The sequence below is a fragment of the Octopus sinensis genome, linkage group LG9 (assembly GCF_006345805.1).
Source record: "Octopus sinensis linkage group LG9, ASM634580v1, whole genome shotgun sequence".
In the NCBI taxonomy this organism is placed as follows: Eukaryota; Metazoa; Mollusca; class Cephalopoda; order Octopoda; family Octopodidae; genus Octopus; species Octopus sinensis.
Window position 1 is genome coordinate 6,181,723 of NC_043005.1, and position 17,325 is coordinate 6,199,047.

At 38.2% G+C, this 17,325-nt stretch overlaps 1 protein-coding gene across 1 annotated transcript in view; it reads right to left on the reverse strand.

Annotated features, from left to right (window-relative positions):
* The window catches only part of LOC115215786 (integrin alpha-8), a 298,509-nt gene that overhangs the window by 55,084 nt on the left and 226,100 nt on the right, over positions 1 to 17,325 (reverse strand). Inside the window, exon 7 of the mRNA XM_029785085.2 lies at positions 2,047 to 2,130. Coding sequence (XP_029640945.1) covers positions 2,047 to 2,130 — 84 coding nt within the window. The remainder of the gene's footprint in view (positions 1 to 2,046; positions 2,131 to 17,325) is intronic.

Below are 17,325 nucleotides of genomic sequence, written 5' to 3' on the forward strand. Positions count from 1 at the left end.
AATGGCGATTTTGACGTCTATATCTAGCATACAGGCTGTCCACTTTTTTAGTGGTCAGGCCTCTAAATTTTGTATATATGTATATATATGAATATATGTATGTATGTATATAAAATCATTGTCATGTTAACATGGGTTGGGACAAAGGTTACAGCATGATGCCTTTCATGTCACCAACATTTCCCTGTTGTTTTTTTTTTTTCAAGTAAGGTAGTTTTATTCCATTGGTCTTTATACAGGAGATACAGTACCGGAGAAGTAAAGAGGACGTTGCTGTCACCCAGTCCATATTATGGGGAGTAACAAGGAACTAAACATTCAAGAATATATTGACATACAATTTTTTTTAATTCTAAAATTACACACACACACATGCACACACATATGCACACTCACAAACACACACACACACACACTCATGCACAAAATTTTAATACAAGAAGATGGCATTAACAGACTTTAATCCATATTACTACAACTGTTTCTTTGCATTAGTATCAGTTGTTAATTGCTGAGTGCTTCATATATTATACACATTATTGCATTAATAGTTGTGGCCTGCACATCTTCAGGTGAGTGTATATAAAACACTCAACAATCACCAGCTAACACCAATGCACAGAAACAATTGTATTGATTTGGATTAAAGCCTGTTCATTCCATCTTCTCGTATAGTAATTTCTTTGTATGAATTCTACTGATATTCATGGATTTCCACATGTAGATCCAGTAAAAGGAAAATTCCTACACTATGATAATATATGGTAGCCAATAACCATGGTGAAGCTTTATAAAGCATGCTTTAAGGTTATTGCTGAGAGGATATTATACACACCCACATATAGGGTGCAATGGGTAAATTATCACTATTCTATAATTTTAGTTTCGTGCATGCACATTGTTTTTAAGTCTGTCGACCACACAGTATAGTAGGGTCAGTTGAGAAAAACAGCACCATGATGCAATTCACTCTGCCCAAAATTTGGAAACGACATGCTGTACTGCTTGGCATTCATGCCAGAAGCTCCAATATGAACATTTCAGAGTGTTTGGATGTCAATCTGAGGACATGTACAGAGAGTGATAAAATCAAACATCCAGTGACCATCATGGTGTTTGGAGTGATCAGTAGTGATCAGTAGTGATGTTATGCATCCATTCATCTTCCCACACTGCTTCAAACTGAACACAGAGGCCTACATCAAGTGCCTGGTGGAGGTAGTGCTGCTTTGGGTCAAGAGGGTGACTGCTCAAGACCCTATGTCTGGCAACAGGGCTCTACACCATGCCACACAAGCAGGAGAACCCAGTCGTGGGTGTCAAACAATTTCTGCGACCACATCACCCCTAACAACTGGCCACCTAACACTCCAGATTGCAACCCCCTTGATTATTATGTGTGGGGCATAGTGGAGCAAGAGGCCAACAAAACTCCTTGTAACACCAAAAATGAACTGAAGGCAAGGATTATGGCAGCATTCACCAACTTAAACAAGGAGACCATCCAGAAGAGTTGCAGGAGATTCCAAAGTTGTCTGGAGGCCATAGTTGAAGCCAATGACAATTTTATTGAATAAATTTACTCTTTAGCATTTCAAGATATTCTTATGTAAATTTGGTAAATGTATCTGTTAAAACGAGACATCAGTGTCATTTTCATTTTTGCATAATTTAGATGACAATTCATTCACCACACCCTGTATATATATATGCACAATTTTTGAAATAAAATTCTAAACTTTATAAATATAAAGGATGAAAAGTCCTTCCTTAGCTTAAGGCTCATAAGGCTGGCTTTCTGGATTCTGTGGTGCATATATTCACCTGGATGGGATGCTAGTCTGTCACAGGAATGCTCTTTTTTGCTTGCTGGGAGGACTGTAACAATGTGAAATGAAGTGTTTTGCTCAAAAGCAAAGCACACTGCCTGGTCCAGGAATTGAAACCACAATCTTACGATCATGAGTGCAACACCCTAGCCACAAAGCCACATTCCTACACACACACACACACACACATTCATATCTTAAATATTTCAATACATACCCATATACATATCGTCATTGTTTAGTGGTCCTTCCTTTGTAGAAATTGCTTTGTGGGATCGAAGATTGATGTCATGGATTTGGCCTGCAAAAAGTAAAAAAAAAATCAGGAATTTTTTTAAGAAGTTAAAAAAACAAAAAAGAAACAAGCAGAAAATATATATTAGATCTGGAAATTTTTTTAAATAAAACAAAGAAATAAACAATGAAAATGAAATTTAGTGATTTCATCCAATAAACAGAGGAGCAGCCAGTTAAAACACGTTTTCCAGTCATTAGACTGTGGCCATGCTGGGGCACCACCTTGAAGAATTTTTAGTTGGATAAACTGACCCCCAGTACTTACTACTACTACTACTACCACCACCACCACCACCACCACCACTACTACCACCACCACCACCACCACTACTACTACTACTACTACTACTACTACTACTACTACTACTAGCCATGTGTATATTTCATCTGGAGGTTTTGGTAGTTTTTTGAAGGTCTCGACACTTCAAGCCTGCTGGAGATTGGTCATTTTCACCCTTGCTCCATTAATATAATTATATACATATGTATATTATTATTTTAATGCATAACTTTTTATAGCATACTGACTCATTGATAAGTTTTTATCCTTATATTCTATATATGTATATATATTTCTTTACTACCCACAAGAGGACAAACAAAGACAGACAAACAGATTAAGTCAATTACATCGGCCCCAGTGCATAACTGGTACTTAACTTATCGACTCCGAAAGGATGAAAGGCAAAGTTGACCTTGGCAGAATTTGAACTCGGAACGTATCGACAGACGAAATACGACTACGCATTTTGTCTGGCGTGCTAACGTTTCTGCCAGCTCGCCACCCTAAATTCTATATATGTATATATATATATACACACTTACACATACATGAACGTGTGTGTGAGGGAGAGAGAGTTCAGGGAAAGAAGAGCAAACTGAATTACAACACAAAACACTGGGAAAAAATAAAATAGAAAATAACATAAAAATATAAGAAAAAAAATTGTGAATTCTGTGACCCAAGAAAAGGTGAAACTTGAAGTTCCAGGCAAACCAAAATGACTTCTAAATAAGGTTCTGGTTTCTCTTTCTATGTTCTTCAGTTTATTTAAGTTCTATGGGGTTCTTTGATTGGGATGTGTAGTATGTTTACTCTTTTACTTGTTTCAGCCATTTGATTGCGGCCATGCTGGAGCACCGCCTTTAGTAGAGCAAATCGACCCCAGGACTTATTCTTTGTAAACCTAGTACTTATTCTATTGGTCTCTTTTGCCAAACTGCTAGGTTATGGGGACGTAAACACACCAGCATCGGTTGTCAAGCAATGTTGGAGGGGGGACAAACACACACAAATATATACACACACATACATATTTATATATATATATACATATAAACGACAGGCTTCTTCAGTTTCCGTCTACCAAATCCACTCACAAAGCTTTGGTCAACCCGAGGCTATAGTAGAAGACACTTGCCCAAGGTGCCATGCAGTGGGACTGAACCCGGAACCATGTGGTTGGTAAGCAAGCTACTTACCACACAGTCACTCCTGTGCCTGTTTATATAACAATAATGTTTCTCTGGCATTAATTTTAGTTTTTAACAGACAGGAAGCTTTGCGCTATTTGTTCCGATTCTCTGCACCTTGAGTTCAAATCTAACTAAGGTCAATTTAACCTTTCAGCCTTCTGGGGTCAAAAAAGTATTAATTCAAAATAGTGAACTGGCAGAACTGTGGCATTTATTCCAGTTCTTTACATTCTAGGTTCAAATCCTGCTATGGTCAACTTGGAGAGTAGACTTAAACGGTTGTCCAGTTTAACACCTCCACAGTTGACCCCTTGGGTGATTTTAGTGAAGTCTACTCTGTTATAAACATTGGAGCCAGGTTTCTGGTTTAAAGAACCCTTTCGCTCTTCCGCCCTCCCATCAGTCTTGGAAGCACTGTAAAAGATTATGGCCACTGCTCCATTTCCTGACTAAAATATATAAAAAAAACGTTTGACTTTTAGATAGTCTTTTTTTTTCTAATTTCCTTCTTTCAGTACAAATTCTCTATCTTATCAGTTTCCTTAAACTCCCTCAGTATTTATGTAAGTGGTTCTGTTCCAGTTCTTGTCACTGATTAAATGTAACATTCTTTGAGCATATTTGTCCTACCCTCCAACCCGTTTGATATCACTGCTGAATTCATGTCCAGTTTTTAATAGGTTCTCCAGCTGGCAATTGTCACTTGTATAGACTTCTGAATCAACCATACCCCTTTTGTTACCACATTTGAAATACACCCTCTCTGTTTCAACTAGTTTAAAAAATAATGAAGAATATAGTAAAGCGATGATGTCATTATTATAAATTGGTGTTCAGAATATTAATTAACCCTTTTGTTACTGTATTTATTTTGAGATGTTCTGTGTTTCTTTCAATTATTTTAAATATAACAAAGAATTCAGTAAAATAACTAAGTTATCATTCAGCTAGTGTTAGGAACATAAATTGTGACTAAGGTTTGGTGGAAGATTTTAATTCAAAACTTATGAAAACAAGACATTTGTACTCAGAGCCAGAGCTGGTTTCAGCCGGGTTGATAACGAAAGGGTTAACATGAAATTCTAAATGGAAATTTTAATTTAGATTATTTTAACCCCTTTTGTGACCAAATTACAATTGAAAATACATTGTATTTGTTTTAATTTATTTTGAAAATAATGAATAATGTAACAAAACGACTTTGTCGTTAATAATCTGATGTTTGGAATATAAAATCAGTCTGAAACACTGATGAAAGGGTTTTTAACCTAATCCTTTTAGCATTCAGATTATTCTGTTCAAACGTAATGCTTATTTATTCAAATTGTTTTGAATTAATCAGGCATTTTCTCATGGCTTTGAGATTTCAGTGATATGATTGTTTATTTTTAGAATGACAAAGTAGGGAAGGTGTGAGAAGCCAGACATGGTGAATCTGAACAAAAGACAGATAGAACATTTGGGTCAGATATAGCTGGTTTGGATAGCAAAGGATCAAAGTACTTTAAAGCAGGAAAGATTCAGGTGTGGCTGTGTGGTAAGTAGCTTGTTTACCAACCACATGGTTCTGGGTTCAGTCTCACTGCGTGGCACCTTGGGCAAGTGTCTTCTACTACAGCTTTGGGCCGACCAATGCCTTGTGAGTGGATTTGGTAGATGGAAACTGAAAGAAGCCTGTCGTATATATATGTATATATATATGTATATATATATATATATATATATGTGTGTGTGTGTGTGTGTGTGTGTGTATGTGTTTGTGTGTGTGTGTTTGTGTGTCTGTGTTTGTCCCCCTAACATCGCTTGACAACCGATGCTGGTGTGTTTACTTCCCCGTAACTTAGCGGTTCGGCAAAAGAGGCTGATAGAATAAGTACTTGGCTTACAAAGAATAAGTTCTGGGGTCGATTTGCTCGACTAAAAGGTGGTACATATATATATATACCTGTATACGATGGGCTTCTTTCTGTTTCCATCTACCAAATCCACTCACAAGGCTTTGGTCAGCCTGAGGCTATAGTAGAAGACACTTGCCCAAGATGCAATGCAGTGGGAATGAACCAGGAACCATGTGTGTTTAATTGTCAAAAGATGACCATCTCCAAGTATAACAATATCCCTTAACAATATTTTGATACTTTCATCTTGAAGTAGAACAGTTTACATGTAATGTTTGTATTAACCTTTGCATATCAACCAGTCATGTTCTATGATTTGGTCAGATAGCAGGGGGAAGCTGCATGACCTCTCAAACCTTTTATTTTTCAGAGTCACCAGGGAAGAGAAGAAATAATTATCCTCAAAATGGAGACCTTGCATGAAGTCCAGCAACAAACCAAATTCCATTTAAAATACTCAAGGATTGGACAGGGGTTAAGCTGACTCATTTGGTACCAGTCCAACAGATGCCACTCCTGACTCTATGAGATAAATTTTATTCAAAAGTGACCCAAAACCTTTCGTCAGAATTCCTTATTAATTTATGTTCCAAACACCGGCGTAATATTGACAAAGTTATTTTACTAAACTCCGCATTATTTTCAAAAGGAATTCAAGCAAAGACCATGGATTTCAATAGAGGTACATAGCAGGCATGGCTGTGTGGTAAGAAGCTTGCTTCCCAAACACATGGTTCCAGGTTCAGTCCCACTGCATGGCATCTTGGGCTAGTATCTTTTACTATAGCATTGTAAGTGGATTTGGTAGATGGAAACTGAAAGACCGTTATGTGTGTGCATGTGTGTGTGTGTGTGAGTGTGTGTGTGTGCATGCATGTGTGTTTGTCCCCCACCACTGTTTGACAACTAGTATTGACATGTTTGCATCCTTGTAACTTAGCAGTTCAGTAGAAGTCACTGATAGAATAAGTATCAGGTTTAACAGAAAGGTACTGCAGTCAATCCATTCAACTAAGATTCTTCAAGGCAGTGCCCCAGCATGGCCACAGTCTAATGACTGAAACTGGTAAGAGAGACAACATCAGCATTACAGCTTCAAACTCACAAGAATGCTGTCAAAAGTCTTTTTGGTAACCAATCCATGCCAACCTTCTGTTTTTCTGCCTCTTTCCACCGTTTCCAATAACTTATTCTGTTTATTATCAAAAGCTCTTCTTCACACACATAAAACACTTCTTGACACTCTTTCATTTCCTTTCATAAAATTTTATTATTTTCCAGATGAGCAGCTGGTCTCATGATACCACAACTTTGTAAGTTATTATTAGTAAACAGGTTATTTGGTCTGCGGTTAAAACCATCTCGATTATGAAAGAAATTTGGCTGCTATTTTTAGCAGATTGAGCAACCCTGTAAAGGCTCCCTCTTTCAAGTCATCATATTTAATTAGTTGTGATAGTTGACAGTTCTTACAAGCAAAACAGATGAAAAACAGTAAAAGAATTCCGTTTCTGTTCTTACCCTATCAGCCAGCATCCTGAGGCTATTTTAAGTCAGCAGATGCCCTAAAAATGAAACCCTGTATGGGGTCGCCTCTTGACTCACCACACTGACTTCCTCCCTATCATAGGTGACCCCACAAAACACTGAATGACTTGGAGACAATTAGGAAACGGAGTCAAAATAGAAACACAACCTGATGGGGGAATTAACAGATGTTATTGTTAGGAAATACGAGACTAATAACGAACCATTGAGAAGCTCAGCACGGAAACAGTAAATCATTGTCAGACTAGACATGGCTGTGTGGTTAAGGAGCTGGATTCACAACCACAGGGTTTATAGTTCAATCCCACTGAGTGCCAGTTTATGTAGTTTGTATGTTTTTTCATGGCTTTGAGTTGACCAATGCCTTCTAAGTGAGATTTGGCAGATGGCGACTGTTGGGAAGCCCATTCTATGTATGTGTGTTTGTATGCATATGCATGTGTATGTATTTAAAGTGCATGTGTGTACGTGCACACACACACACACACGCACACACACATATGTATATATAAATATATATATATTTCTTTGTTGCTCACAGGGGGCTAAACATAGAGCGGATAAACAAGGACAAAGGGATTAAGTCGATTACATCAACCCCAGTGCGTAACTGGTACTTATTTAATCAACCATAAAAGGATGAAAGGCAAAGTCGACCTCAGCGGAATTTGAACTCAGAATGTAACAGCAGACGAAATACCGCTAAGCATTTCATCTGGCATGCTAACGATTCTGCCAGCACACCGTCCTTAAATATATATACACACACACACAATCATACACACACACACATATATATATATACACACACACACACACACACCCATACATATATAAGCATATATATATATATATATATCACATAAAAAGCACCTATGCCAGTGTGATATTTAGAGCACTGCATGCTGGTGTCATGTAAAATGCATCCAGCCATAGAAACCATAACTAAACAGACTATTGGAATCTGAGCAGTTCTCTGGTTGGTCACTCCCGGTCAAACCATCCAACCCATGCAAGCATGAAAGCAGATGTTAAATGATGATGATGTATATATATATAAATTAGATAAGGCCAGCTTATGGGATTACTTTAGGTTTCACATCCATAAAGGGCTTAGCTCTGTGGCTTATCATCAAACCCCAAAACCTGTTGGCTGAAGGCCTCTCTAGATGTATCATTGTCATTTGAATGTCCACTTTCCTATGCTCGCATGGGTTGGATGTGTTGAAGCAGATATTGGAATGTGGACATGTAAAAGAACGCTAAGCATACCTTGGACAAAACATACAACTAAGTGCTATAACTAGCAAACTACAAAAAGATCATTACACTCAATTACCAGAGAAAAGGTCAAGTCCTTGGTCACTTGGTAAGAGTGCAAGATAAGAAAAGACTTTTTCTCGAATCAGGGCCGGCTCAAGGTACCGGCAACTCGGGCAGTTGTCCAGGGTACCATGTGCTTTTTAGTCAACATTTTCAGTTTTTCTCCTTGTGAAAGTTTAAAAAAATTATACTTGCAAGGACGCTGCATGGGGCGCCAGCAACCTTAGGACCTGTCTAGAATGAAAGATAAATGGTAAATGCTTGAGAGGAAGATCTAGGCCAGTGGTTCTCAACCATTTTTTCATCTTTGGACCCCTTTGATTCCAATATTATTCCTTTTGGGGTCGATAAATTAAGTACCAGTTGCATACTGGGGTTGATCTAATCGACTAGCTCTCTCCCCCAAAATTTCAGGTCTTGTGCCTAGCATAGAAAAGAATATTATTCAGGTGGACTTCTAAGGCTATTCGATGTTTAAAGACTAGTTTTATAGAGACTTCTTTCAAAATTACTATTTTGTTTTTCAAACATTCACTTACATAGCTTGAACTATGTAAGATGTTACAGAATTTGCAATAATAAAATGAAGTAGCATGAAACAATTGTACCACTCTACCTTGGATATCTTTGTTGCTTATTTTGATTATAATCACCCCATTTGATTTATATGGATAATACCATACAAAATTCTGGTGCCTTTAACTTAAGTACCATATTCATCTGAATATATATATATAAAGCAAAATTTTTCATGGACCCTTAAAACACTTTTATATTTCCCCAAATTTACTCTTTTTATTTGCATGAATACCCGAAAAGTCTTATATGGACCATCAGGGACCATATGGACTTCAGTTGAGAACCACTGATCTAGAGCAAACTGGTTTGATAACATCAAAGACTTGATTAAACTGACATGTAGTGAATTGATAAGAATGGCAGAGAAAAGACCTGGATGATGACCCCTGATATTGAACCTGCTGAGAGCAGATGACACCGAAAATAAACAAATAATGATGCTTCAGCAAATGGTTATAGTTTTAGAGGCACAACATTCTGTATATATATATCAGCATAGGTGCAAGCAGGCATATATATATTATATATATATATATATATCATCATCATTGGTTAACATCCGTTTTCCATGCTAGCATGGGTTGGACGGTTCGACTGGGGTCTGGGAAGCCAGGAGGCTGCGCCAGGCTCCAGTCTGATCTGGCAGTGTTTCTACAGCTGGATGCCCTTCCTAACGCCAACCACTCTGTGAGTGTAGTGGGTGCTTTTTATGTACCAAGGGAGGCTGGCAGTGGCCACGATGGGTTGGTGCTTTTTACGTGCCACAGGCACAGGTATCGTAACTACAATTTCCATTTGATATTTATTTTGATGTTGATGTACTTGACTCAATAGGTCTCCTCATATATATATTTTCTTTTGTACTTTTATTTGTTTCAGTCATATGACTGCGGCCATGCTGGAACACTGCCTTCAGTCGAAGAAATCGACTCCAAGAATATTCTTTGTAAGCTTAGTACTTATTCTATCAGTCTATTTTGCCAAACCACTAAGTTATGGAAACGTAAACATTCCAACATCAGTTGTCAGGCAATGGTGAACAGACAAACAGACATATAAACATACACACACACACACACATATACGATGGGCTTCCTTCAGTTTCCATCTACCAAATTCACTCACAAGGCCCAAGGTTACAGTAGAAGACACTTGTCAAAGGTTCCACACAGGAGGACTGAACCTGGAACCATGTGGTTGGGAAGCAAGCTTCTTGCTACACAGCCACACCTGCACCTATATATATATATATATATATATATTTCTTTATTGCCCACAGGGAGCTAAACATTGAGGGGACAAACAAGGGCAGACAGGGGAATAAGTTGATTATATCAACCCCAGTGCATAACTGGTACTTTATTTATTGACCCCGAAAGGATGAAAGGCAAAGTCAACCTCGGCAGAATTTGAACTCAGAGTGTAGCAGCAGACGAAATACGGCTACGCATTTCACCCGGTGTGCTAACAATTCTGCCAGCTCGCCTTGTTTGTTTGTATGTATGTGTGTGTGTGTGTGTGTGTGTGTATGTGTGTGTGTGTGTGTTGTGTGTGTGTGTATGTGTGTATGTATGTACATGAGGACCTCCATTGGTCAATGTTGGCTGTCCATCTGCACCTGCTTGTTTACATTTAGTGGGGAAGGGGGGCTACAAAAGTTGTCTTGTTGACATTTCTCCTGTCAACAAATCCCTTCCTCCCGTTGCATCTTCAAAGACGAATGTGAAGAAGGGATCCGTTACTTGAAAAATAGACAAGGGTTAGTGACAGGTAGAGCATCTGGCTGTAAAATAATGCCTCAATAATACATTTGTCTAACCTGTTCCAGCATGAGGAAGTGGTCAGCAAAATGAACAAAAAGTACAGACATATAAATATATCCACTATGAATGTGTATGGTCATACATAGACATACACACACACACACATGTATGGTCATGCGTATGTCCATATCTTTTGTCATTTGCTTGTTCAAGTCACTGGACTGTGGCCATGCTGGAGCACTGCCTTGAAGGGTTTTAATCAGACAAATTGACCCCCCCACCCCAGTAGTTGTTTTAAGTCTGGTACTTGTTCTATAAGATTCTCTTGCCAAACAGGCTTCCTCACAGTTTCCACCTACCAAATCCACTCACAAGGCAGTGGTCGGACCAGTGCTGTAATAGAAGATATTTGCCCAAGGTGCCACGCAGTGGGACTGAACCTGAAGCCACATGGTTGAAAAGCGAAGTTCTTAAGAACAACACCATATATAAATTCACACACACACACACACACACACACACGCACCTACAAAACAGATTTAGTTTCCATCTGGTTTGATTTTGTAATTGTTTATACAAATATAAACAAAATAAATACACCGTATGCACACACACATTATATATACACACACACACACATTCTGTTTGAAACCGCATCTTATGTATGTATATGCATCTATATATATATGTGTGTGTGTGTGTATATATATATGTATCAGTGGAAAAAATGGTGTGTGTGTGTGTGTGTGTTCAAATAATAAGTCCCAAAATAATAAAACAAACAACGGTAGGTAATCAGTTGTTGTCCCCTGTCAGAGCCTCCCAAGTAAATGCCAACATTTGGAAATAATCCACTTTTTAAGACTAGAAATAAATAAGCTATTAACAGAGATAGCATCAGCTATTGACTAGTTGAAAAACCTATTTTAGGCTGACAAATAAAGGAACAACAGCCCCATTTTTGAGGACTTAAGCTCTATTTTTAGGGTGTGTACTCTTAACCCTTTCATCACCATATTTGGTAAACATATCTGTTGCGAAACACTGCTTTTGTTCCAATTAATTTTGAAAATAATGAAGAATTTATTAAAATAACTTTGTCATTATTCAGCTTGTAATTGGAACATTGATTAACATGAAATAATGAATACTTTACTCTTTACTCTTTTACTTGTTTCAATTATTTGACTGTGGCCATGCTGGAGCACTGCTTTTAGTCGAGCAAATCGACCCCAGGATTTATTTTTTGTAAGCTTAGTACTTATTCTATCGGTCTCTTTTGCTGAACCACAAAGTTACAGGGACGGAAACACACCAGCATCGGTTGTCAAGTGATGTTTGGGGGACAAACACAGACACACACACACATATATACACACACATGCATATATACATATATACGATGGGCTTCTTTCAGTTTCCGTCTACCAAATCCACTCACAAGGCTTTGGTCAGCCCAAGGCTATAGTAGAAGACACTTGCCAAAGGTGCCACAAATGGGACTGAACCAGGAACCATGTGGTTGGTAAGCAAACTATTTACCACACAGTCACTCCTAAAAATAATTTTGTCTTTATTTAGCTGGTGTTTTGGGAACTTAAATTGACATGATGGAAGGTTTTAAATTAGGTCACTTTAACCCTTTTGTTACCATATTTCTGTTAATATAAGGTACCTTTCCTTCAATTAGTTTTGAAAATAATAAAGAATTTAGTAAAAAATATGGTTATTCTTAAGCCAGTGTTTGGAACATAAATTAACAAGAAATTTTGGACAGAGAGGACAAACAAGGACAGACAAACGGATTAAGTCGATTACATCGACCCCAGTGCATAACTGGTACTTAATTTATCGACCCCGGAAGGAGGAAAGGCAAAGTTGACCTCGGCGGAATTTGAACTCAGAACATAACGGCAGACGAAATACGGCTATACATTTCGCCCGGCGTGCTAACGTTTCTGCCAGCTCACCGCAGTCCGCCAACCTATCTAGGCTGACACAGTACCCTTGATTTTGTACTGACTCTGACTGTGACGACCTCTCTGACCCATACCAGCATGGAAAGCAGATGTAAAACAATGATGATGATGATGACATAAACATTACCCTGGCAAAGCTCTATAAATCTAATCCTTGACATGAGGACTTGTTTGAGGACAGAAGCATAAACTTAAATCTGGCTCTAATTATGCTTACAGTTTCTTTATCTTTGTCACGGTGGTGGAGGTGGTGGCGGTGGTGGTGGTGTCAATGAGATTTCAAGAGTTTAATGAAGTCTCCAGACGTGAAACAGTCCAAGAATTGGATAATAAACCACTTCACAGCAGCAAATATGATTGCGGATGTGAGAGAGAGAGAGAGAGAGAGAGAGAGAGAGAGAGAGAGAGAGAGAGAGAGAGAGAGAGAGAGGAGAGAGAGAGAGTGTGTGTGAATCTTTATATCTAAGTGTATGTGTGTGTGTGTGTATATATATATATATACACACACACACACATATGTATGTATGCATACACAAACACACAACAATAACAACAACACACACATCATTATCATAATCATTTTATGTCCATGTTACATGCTGGCATGGGTTAGATTATAATCCCTCTCTCTCTCTCTCGCATATATATATATATATATATATATATATATATATAATGTATGTGTGTGTGTGCGTGCATATATGTATATGGATAGATAGTGGTATAGAGGAAGGGATTTTATAATGCCTGTGTGCAAACAGCTATGCTACATGGCAATGAAACATGGGTTGTGACAGCTGAGGTATGTATGTGTGTGTGTGTGTGTGTGCATTTGTGTCCTAATGACTCTGCATAGTGTGACAGCAGTAAAATGTCACCATCATACAACAAGTGTTGTTTGTTTCCAGTCTTCCATGAAAACATGTCTGGCCATGGGGAAATATTACTTTGCTTGGAAACAGGTGAAGGTTGGCGACAAGAAGAGCATCCAGACAGAAAATCTACCTCATTTTTATCTGACCAAACAAGGAAAAAATAGATGCTGCTGATGATATATATATATATATATGCTCACGCTCAATGCATATATACACTGATGATGTAAACACATACACACACACACATTCATCAACAAATACCATCACACACACACATACACACACACACATACAGAGTTAAACGTGGGTTAACATATTTAATCTAGGGAACCAAAAGGAATTTTTAAATAACTGAAATTAAACAGTTATTAAAATAAGGAGGAAAATCGTTAACTTTCCTGACAATTTTTGTAAGGGAGACAAAACTGATGAAAAATGAAAAGGTTGGTAATGACTGGCCAAAGGCTCAGATGAGCACTTTTTGCTGTTTGGCATTTTAAAAACTTTTGGAGAATATTAGAAAATCATTATCAGGCGTGTATACAGACTCCTTCAAAATAAACACCAGGAAATATTTTCTTAGCAACTGATGCTTAGTTAAGATAACTATTTCTCTCTGAAAATGTTGATGGGCTTCACATAAGAACATTGCCATAAATGCACACACATATCTGGGAATATAGAACTATACACACAAACACACACATGCATACATCCAAACACAAACTTATACAAAACGATATTTATACACATACATATGTGAATACATTATATACATACATATAATTATAAACATAGGTATTCTATATATATATATACACACCTTCTATAAATAGACATTCTATGTTTATAATTTCACATATGGAAACATTGAAAATTCTCAATGTTGAGTTTGATATGAAGATAAACCCTGTCAAATAGAGTCATTATTTATTATCAATGGGTGAATATTTCCACATTTACGATTGAAAATCAGGTTAGCTTTCAACAGCTAGGTGGACTGAGGCCACGTTGAATAATGTAGAACAAGAAATGGCCAACTGGAGCAGATATGATACCATGGTCCATGAAATGGTATTCCAAAACCTTCAACCCGCTCAGCTATTCTTTTCTATAGAGATCTATATAAAAGTGTGTGTATGAGTACAAACACACACACATCTTCGTTGTTTATATCATTATTTCAATGTTCATATCTCCATGCTTGCACAGATCAGAGGAACATGCAAAGGCAGACTGTCTTTGGCTCTTCCTGGCACAAACAATACAATGATCCAATGTATTTTCACAGAAGATTGCAAACAAATGACTTGTTTTGTTTAGAACTGCTGTACACTGTCAACAAAAAACAAAGAAAACACAGCGACAGGAACACATTGAATGCACTTCATCCCATTTCTCTCCACCAGATTTACTCACAAGGCTTTGGTTGGGTTAGTGCTGTAGTAGAAGACACTTGCTGGAGATGAGACAATTTCTCTGGCATCAGAGAGAAATCGCTCAACTTTCTGAACACGACTGACAGAAATGCTTTCCTGTCCTCAAACACATAAAGAGAAATATACTGAGAGAGAGAGAGAGAGAGAGAGAGAGAGAGAGAGAGAGAGAGAGAGAGGAGCATTAAAAGGAGAGAGACACTAAACTATCTGATGTCATGTAAATTGCATCAGATAGCAACACCAAATACGTGGTACCAAAATGGTTTTTACCAAAATGTATCAAAATACCCCTGTAAGTAATCACTCAAGTCAAACCAGCATCTGGGACTAAATTGTTCTGGCCTGATAGCATGTATATTATGGTGGTGACCTGGCACCATCGTTAGCATGCTGGGCCAAATGCTTTGTGGCGTTTCATTTGTCTTCACATTCTGAGCTCAAATTTTGCTGAGGTTGACTTTGCCTTTCATCCTTCCAAGGTCAATAAAATAAATACCAGTTGGGTACTGGGGTTAATATAATCGACTTAACTACTCCTCCATATAACTATGCCTTTACCTCAATTCACTTACAGAATAGCTTCAGTTTGTTCCAGAAGCTTGCCATTAAACTGTGGCACCATAGGCTTATTGCTTGACACAAAATCCCTGCAGGAAATGAATGAGTGTGGTGTAAAAAGGAACTAGAATATCTGACCCCTGTCTATTACTGACATCAATAGAAACCTGCTCAGTGTTGCTTCACATTGGTTAACTTTAAGAAGAGATCATCATCGTCATTTAATGTCCATTTTCCATGCTGGCATGGGTCAGATGGTTTGACAGGAGCTGGTAAGCTGAAGGGCTGCACTAGGCTCCTGTCATCTGTTTTGGTATGAAGTAATAACTGAGTATAACAAAAAGCTGCACCGTTCTGCCAAGCCAAGTAGAGCCAGGGTGGTAGAGTAGGATTATCAAACCAGTTGGATCTCAAGCTCAAATTCATGGCCTCCATGGAAGACCATGTTTAGTGGAGGGAACATACTGAGGTCTTCATCCATGGCAATCCAATCCAATGCAAGTATATTTAAAATGGGGTGGGGGCATTAAATTATATTAAATGTGTGTATAGGGGGAGGGCAGCATTGAAAAAGCGTTCGTAAAAGAAAAAAAATGGGAGAAGGAGTTGAAAAGTTTAAGAAGCACTAAACTGGAGAATGGATTTGAAGAACCTGATTGTTACTAGCGCCACCTTACTGGCACTCGAGCCCCATGCTAGTAGAGTGTTAAGAGCACCATCTGAGTGTGATCATTGCCAGAGCGGCTATCTGGCCTCCATGCTGGTGGCACGTAAAAGGCACCATTTGAGCATGATCTTTACCAGCATCGCCTTACTGGCACCTGTGCCAGTGGCATGTGTAAAAGATTCGAGTGAGGTCATTGCCAGTACTGCCTGACTGGCCCCCATGCCGGTGGCACATAAAAAGCACCCATTACGCTCTCGGAATGGTTGGCGTTAGGATGGGCATCCAGCTGTAGAAATTTTGCCTGGTCAGACTCTGGAGCCTGGTGCAGCCATCTGGTTTGCCAGCCTTCAGTCAAATCGTCCAACCCATGCTGGCATGGAAAGCGGATGTTAAACGATGATGACGATGATGGTGATGATGATGCGGATGTGTTGTGTGAATAGATTTGGTTGTGGTTGATTGTAGGAACCACAAGACAGAAGATGTAATAGATAGCAGTGTTGCCACCCTCAATGAACATCCACCCACCTATCCACTGATCTATCTGGCAAATAACACAACAGCACAGCTATAGCAAAGACAAACACAACAGCAACATCATCATCAACAACCTACAAAACAACCGCACGGACTCATGAAATGCCGTTTCTTCTTTTGTTTTTCTTTAATTCTTTTTACTTGTTTCAGTTTCTGACAGCCGCCATTATTGTTTTTTGTCCCATGATGATGATGTATTTCGCAAAAACAGATTAACCGTGAGTTTTAGGTTAAACCAACAGAAGAATATCCACAACCAAAACACTGGCAGCCAATTGATTTGTCTTTTGTTTCATTTCTTTATTTTTCAATCACAACTTTTAAAGGAATTAAGGTTATAAATCGTTTCTAAAGTTTGAAAATAGTTGAAGGATTATTTATCTTGACATTTAAATGCACAACTGTCTTGTAATTCCTCCAGTGCCTTCCTTAGCGCTACCACCAATATTTTGTATATAAACAAAGTCTATGTTGATAACACTTTCAAGTAAACAGCGAACGTGAAATACCCTTGAAATGAAGAATTTGTAGTTGAGTGTTTTTCTTAGAAGAAG